At 39.3% G+C, this 7,026-nt stretch overlaps 1 protein-coding gene across 1 annotated transcript in view; it reads left to right on the forward strand.

Annotated features, from left to right (window-relative positions):
* The window catches only part of LOC121387230 (chitinase-like protein 3), a gene marked incomplete at its 5' end in the record, with an annotated part of 25,925 nt that extends 19,718 nt beyond the window's left edge, over nucleotides 1-6,207 (forward strand). The window contains one exon of the mRNA XM_041518255.1: nucleotides 5,450-6,207. Within this exon, the coding sequence (XP_041374189.1) occupies nucleotides 5,450-6,196 (747 nt within the window). The remainder of the gene's footprint in view (nucleotides 1-5,449) is intronic.
* Nucleotides 6,208-7,026: the final 819 nt, after the last annotated feature.

Genomic DNA, 7,026 nt, shown 5'->3' on the forward strand with positions numbered 1-7,026 from the left:
AGTGTGTCGTTAAATAGAACATTTCCTTTCCCTTCCTTTTTATGGATGCCTCAATAGCTCAGAGTGCATCGTGGTTAGTCTCCAATTTGCGTGCGATTTGGTTCCACAGGTTCGAGTCCCAGCAACGGCATGGGACAATTTTTTTAGGCCAGAAAGGATCCAATTAATCCCCTGCACCATTGCGTTAATAGCTATGTATGTAACAGTCAACCTCGACATACATACAATATATTATTCATCAATACATACATACACATACACACACACACACATATATATATACCTACATACATAGACACATACATAGACAGACAGACAGGCAGACAGACAGACATACATACAGTTACAATAACTGTTCAGACGCGGATCCAGAATGTTAGGGGGAGGGAAGGGAGGGGTCCTATGTGCAACTGCTTAAATGGAAGCTTATATTAGCGGTGAATGCACATTAAAATAAGTGAATTTTGTTTTCCGGGTTACGGGGTCTAGACCCCCTTGTCACGTCACTCCCCCACCCCCCCCCCCCCCCCCCCCCCCACCCCGAATCCGCGTCTGGTTTGTTTCCCCAGCAAAGATATATAACAGAGTTAACAAAAATGCCTCACTATATAAAAATAGTATGCAAAGAATCCTAATTAATCATGTAATCTTATCGACTTAAAACTTTATTACGGTACACTCAGTTTATCAAATGATAGCATATGATGCTTTATTGTACACCAGACATTTACAATGACAAGAACGACAACAGGAGCTGTTCGTACACACATAATTAAAGACAGCTGTATACATGGGTTTTTTTTAAAATGAATACACATGGTGACACGATTATCAAATATAGCAATCAGAAAATAGTTATATGTAAGGGGCGGAATGTAGCCCAGTGGTAAAGCGCTCGCTCGATGCGCGGTTGGTCTGGGATCGATCCCCATTTCTTGTTCCAGCCAGTACACCACGACTGGTATATCAAAGGCCGTGGTATGTACTACCCTGTCTGTGGGATGGTGCATATAAAAGATCCCTTACTGCTAATCGAAAAGAGTAGTTCATGAAGTGGCAACAGCGGGTTTCCTCTCTCAATATCTGTGTGGTCCTTAACCACATGTCTGACGCCATATAACCGTAAATAAAATGTGTTGAGTGCGTCATTAAATAAAACATTTCTTTCTTTCTCTAGTTACACTTTAATAAGTAGTCAAATTCATCTCCAATATCATTTCCTTCGCACAATGTACACACAAAATACGCACATACACCACGGACACACACACACGCACGCACGTACACACAAAGAAAAACAAACATGGGAAAACACTGTTCTGTTTAAAACGTGGCATTTTGTAACAAGTCCAGGACATAATATATAACATAGTCTATAGCTATTAGATACATATAAGTATACACACATGCATAGCATGCTTTCCACCAGATGCACACGCTAATTATACATGCGGCAATTAAATTAGTCTACTTGTGCGTAAAATATGAAATTAGATCACACACGCCACGTGGCATCGTAACATCTGGTTCTGGTGAGTCAGCGTCTGCATACGAATGCATATTAAAGGAACAGACCCTAGTTTTTAAATACTAAGGTATATATTTCACAATTAGAGCCATTTATCAAACATTACTTATATTTTATTGTATAGATTATCCATTTCCATACAGCCGAAGTGTTTCTGGTCATGCTGGTGTTTCTAACATCACAAAATGCATTTTTCATATTTTTAAAAACGCACGTGTGTCTGAGAAGTAAAGGTTATGGTGTATCGTTTTAGTTTATTTTTAAGGGTATTTCAACGTCACAGACTCTTGTTTCACTCTGTTGTATCTAAATTTGTTACAGTTTTGTAAATTAACCAAACCATGTTTACGGGTTGAAACTAACGTCTAGGTGACAAATATGCCATAGTGTTTAAAAACTAGGGTCTGTCCCTTTAAGTGACTACTAAACACCGTTAAAGGGGCCATCTTAAAGCTGTATAATGACTAGATATATTTGTTAGATTTTACTTGAGAAATGTAAAAATGATACCATAAATTACATGCCCACAAAACAATTACATCTAAATAATGTCATGGTTGTCTTACTATTTATAAATTTATTTTTCATTGCAACATCTGTTACGGGCAACAGCCAGATTAATGCATGACGTTCACGGTATGAATTTAAATTGCATCTTCATTTTCACAAATATAATAGATATGCGATTTTAAAAACAAACTTTGCCATGGACTGTTTTGGAAACCACTGGGGGGTGGGGGGTGGGGGGTGGGGTTATGTTGAGTTATAACACATTACATTTGTAACATATTTTTTAGTTACTTTGTAATATATAAACATTGTATGTGGGGATCGATTGATTTGTAGTCATTTATCACCAATACATATCCAAAAAATAGCGACAGATGACATTTGCAATTTTTTTTTTTTTTTTTTTTTTTTTGGGGGGGGGGGGGGGGCTGTTTGGTTTGGGTTTTTTTTGTTGTTGTTTTTTTTTTTGGGGGGGGGTCTTTTTAATGTAAATGTACTTATAAACTAGTATGAGTGTGGACGCAGGTGGAGCTATACACGAGAAGATCTTGTATGGCAGCGACATTGTTTGGTCTTTTTTTTTGTTTTTTATTCCACTACTCCCTTTCCTTTATTTCCTTTGAATTCCATCTCATTTCTTACCGATCTCGCAACTCCTCCTATCTTTCAACTTCTTTCGCTGTCCACCTCCACGTCCCAGTCCTTGTCTCTCCAACCGTGACATGTGCTTGTCTCTTGTGGCTATCGTTTTTGGTATTAGTTCTCCCCACAAAATCCATGTTAAATTGCTCAACTTCAAATGAATATTGCCAATAGAACGGGTTCTCGTTGGCACTAACAACATACACCATTTCGAACATACATTATTTAAACATTTATTTTCACTCCAAAATTGAGAACATTTCCGTCTCAGTTTTTTGCTATATGACCGCATCTGGCTGTAATACCGGTCTGAACAGGTAGTTCAGGAACCGATTCTGTTCTGCTATACACCCATGTTCTAAAACGTCAATGCACAAGTTTTCAAAATATCATGGGCAAATTCCAGCCAGAGGGCTTACCATTGACAAATACAAATTGTTTTAATTCTCCAATTATTAGAAGAGAATATGTGAACCACAGCAAAATATGACACAATTAGAAACTGTAGTGGATCATGATGAATAAACTCTCACCCGGAAGTGAATTGTGTAGAGAGACCTTACAATAAGGGTAAATCGACGTGTAGGCTAACTCAATAATTAAAAACAATAAATGCTAATAATAATATAAAAAGGTATGTTATTGAGTTCTGAACCCTGCTAACTCGCGTAATAAAAAAGGTAAATAAATAAATGAATTTCTAAACAAATTCCCGTCATCAGTATGCTTACATTTTCATTTCAACTTATTTTCGTGCTTATATCCGATTAAGGTTCAAGCATGCTGGCCTGGGCACACAACTACCGCTATCTAGGCTGTCTGTCCAGGACATTGGGTTAGTTGTTAGTTGGTTAGTGGTTAGTGAAAGAGAAGAGGGTATAGTTGCCTTACACCTACCCAATGAGCCCTTAAGAACTCGCTCTGGGTTAGAGCCGGTACCTGGCTGCGAACCCTGTACCTACCAGCTTGTAGTCCGACGGCTTAACCACTGCGCCACCGAGGCCGGTTATGCGTACAGGGATGAAAGCAATTGCCGGAAGAACCAAGGTAGGCAACTGCGCTTTAATATTTACTATTTTTACTAGTAACCAATATGCAAGTACACACGTTAAAGATCTACACACCTGCAATTCCTGGCCTTGCTTTGTTACAGAGGGGCGAGACGTGGCCCAGTGGTAAAGCGCTCGCTCGATGCGCGGTCGGTTTGGGATCGATCCCTGTCAGTGGGCCCATTGGGCTATTTCTCGTCCAAGCCAGTGCACCACGACTGGTATATCAAATGCCGTGGTATGTGCTATCCTGTCTATGGGATGGTGCATATAAAAGATCCCTTGCTGCTAATAGAAAAAGAGGAGCCCATGAAGTGGCGACAGCGGGTTTCCTCTCTCAATATTTGTGTGGTTCTTAACCATATGTCTGACGCCATATAACCGTAAATGTGTTGAGTGCGTCGTTTAAAATATTTCTTTCTTTCTTGCTTTGTTACAGAGTGTGTGTCCACTCCTAGAGATTTAATATGTGCAGTTTTATGATCATTTTTCAAGAAACTGTTTCATATACATTGCAGTTTATTTTAAAGAGAATAACAACAGTACAACGGTATGCGAGTTGGTATGAGATTAAAACTTAAAATGTTTGCCTATGTATTTTAACAATATGATTAGAATATAATATAATAGAATAGAATAGATGTTTAACGACACCCCAGCACGAAAAATACATCGGCTATTAGGTGTCAAACTATGGAATAGCATTATCCGTTATAAATATCATTTAATTAATTAATTAGTTAATTAATAGGTCTCCTTTTGACGTAGGGGCAGGACGTAGCCCAGTGGTAAAGCGCCTGCTTGATGCGCGGTCGGTTTGGGATCGATCCCGTCGGTGGGCCCATTGGGCTATTTCTCGCTTCAGCTAGTACACTGCGACTGGTATATCAAAAGCCGTGCGTGGTATGTGCTATCCTGTCTGTTGGATGGTGCATATAAAAGATCCCTTGCTACTAATGGAAAATAAATGTAACAGCTTTCCTCTCTATATATCAAAATTACCAAATGTTTGACATCCATTATCCGATGATTAATAAATCAATATGCTCTGGTGGTGTCGTTAAAGAAAAACAAACTTTAAACATTTTAACGTAAATGGACCTTGGTTTTGTTTGATAATCCGATGTGATTGGCTAAAACCGACGCGTTAGGAGTATAATCATCAGTATTCGTTATATACAGGGGCGTAGCGTGATCTGGACCTTGGGGGGTTCGAATATGAACCAAGTTGACCCTTTTTCTATTTTGTTTTTGCTCCATCAGAAACTCCATATGTATAAACCTGTATGTTTTAGTTCTGAAAGCAGACCATTTGCTTCAGCAGGGGGTTTCGTCCGAACCCCCCCCCCCCCCCCCCCCCCCCAGCCTACGCCCCTGATATTTCTGTAGCGTAGTAAAATTATGTTTATGAGAAAATCCCCAGCTGTTGCCTTTTATAATATGCTGTTACAGCAGTGAAACGGCGCCAGTCAGAATATAGCAATCATGGATTGAAAAATAAAAGGGACACTGCATTCATTCTGGGCCCGTGCTTATAAAAACTGTAGTCTAGACTCAAATGTCTAATGACGTCACATGCATATAATTGTATAGCGTGGCCATGGTGTTATTGCTCAGACTGGTAGTCTTGAGTGAAGACTGTAAAAGTGTTATCAGTACGATGTCTGTCGTGTTGTTTCTATGAACAGTATTTAAATGTGTTCTTTATTTAACATTGCAGGTGGACTGGATCATAGAACAGCAACTTGGTGGGGTAATGTTTTGGTCACTAGATCTGGACGATTTCAAAGGTTCATTTTGCAACAAAGGAAAATACCCCCTCTTGCGAGCCATAGTGACCGCTGTCGCCAGACACTACCCCGACGTGGTCGTCCCTCCATACGAAAATACAACGGAAGTGACGACGTCTTCGATAACCACACCAAAACCAGTGCTGACTTCCGTTATTACGACACCTACGCATGTTACGATACCATCTACAAGAACTACGGAAGAGATCAAATTGTCAACACAGCCAGACCGCAATGCGACTGTCGTGATAACGCCACGTATCATTATGACACAACGACCAATCGCTACTCGCAAGACAACAGTCGATATGACGTCACCAAGAGTTACGACACACACGCGCACGCCCTCTACAGTTCGAAGCCAGATGACAAGCGCATCAACGAATGTGGTTGTTACTAAAATCCGGACAACTGCGAAGTCTGAATTTGAGGTGGAGACTCCTATTGATAGAAACCTGCCGCCATGGATACCAGACAAAAATGACGTCATTGATAATTCAGGCAGAGAAGGACACGTGAATAATGGCGATGATCATTTTGACAACCACCACATAAACAGTGTAGCCGCAGAAAGCGGATCTGGGGGTGTTTCTTTAACGGCAGGGGTCGACAGCCATTTTTCTACCGAATTATGGTTATATTGTTGTATTATTTTATACACGTTTTTTTACTATTAAATATTTTTAGCCTACAATAAGAGTATTGCCTTTTTCTTACAATTAACTAAGAACTATAGACATTAAAGGAATGCTTGCGCAAGGCTTTTGCACTGGTATGTGTACTCAACGATATATAATTCACATCATTGCTTAATACCAACAAGTATAATCTTATAGTTAATTAATAAAATGGTTAAATGTGACGGCTATTATCTATAACGGGCGCAGCCATTTTGTACCATGCCAGTGAATACACCCTTTGGCGAGCCAGTGGATACGTGATATCTAACGTGTTACGTCTTACAACTGAAAAAACAAAATACAGTACAAAATAAGCCACCATTTTCAAAGTGTCTAAATAACTGTATTATGTTTTGTCCACACATTACCCCACGTACTGAAATAATAATCGGAGTGTTTTCTTAGTGAATTGGTATTTTCTTTCCATGGCATGTACCTGTGGTTTCTGATTGGCAGGCGTCTATTTGGATGGTCACCAGTCAAGATGTCTAGACACACAAAACTACGTGCCTGTTTTATTAAGATCACAGGGTATTGTGGGATAACCGGCCACCCCTAAAATCGTAATGGACATTATCAGCCGTCCTGCTTTATTACTGTAAATAATTCTGCAAAACCCTTGATTAAGTAGACTTTCCCATCTAAAATCACAAAAGTGACCAATTACGTATCGTGAGTGGTCGTTTTTGCTCCAACGTACCCTACCAATAGGTCTAATAATATGCTCTTTTTTTCTTTTTTTTTAAGAGAGACACTATATTATAGTATAACCCCATTTCGTTCTATTAATGCAAATTGAAATATATTTAGTTGAATAGTTTATTATA

The sequence above is a fragment of the Gigantopelta aegis genome, chromosome 13 (assembly GCF_016097555.1).
Source record: "Gigantopelta aegis isolate Gae_Host chromosome 13, Gae_host_genome, whole genome shotgun sequence".
NCBI classification, from domain to species: Eukaryota; Metazoa; Mollusca; class Gastropoda; order Neomphalida; family Peltospiridae; genus Gigantopelta; species Gigantopelta aegis.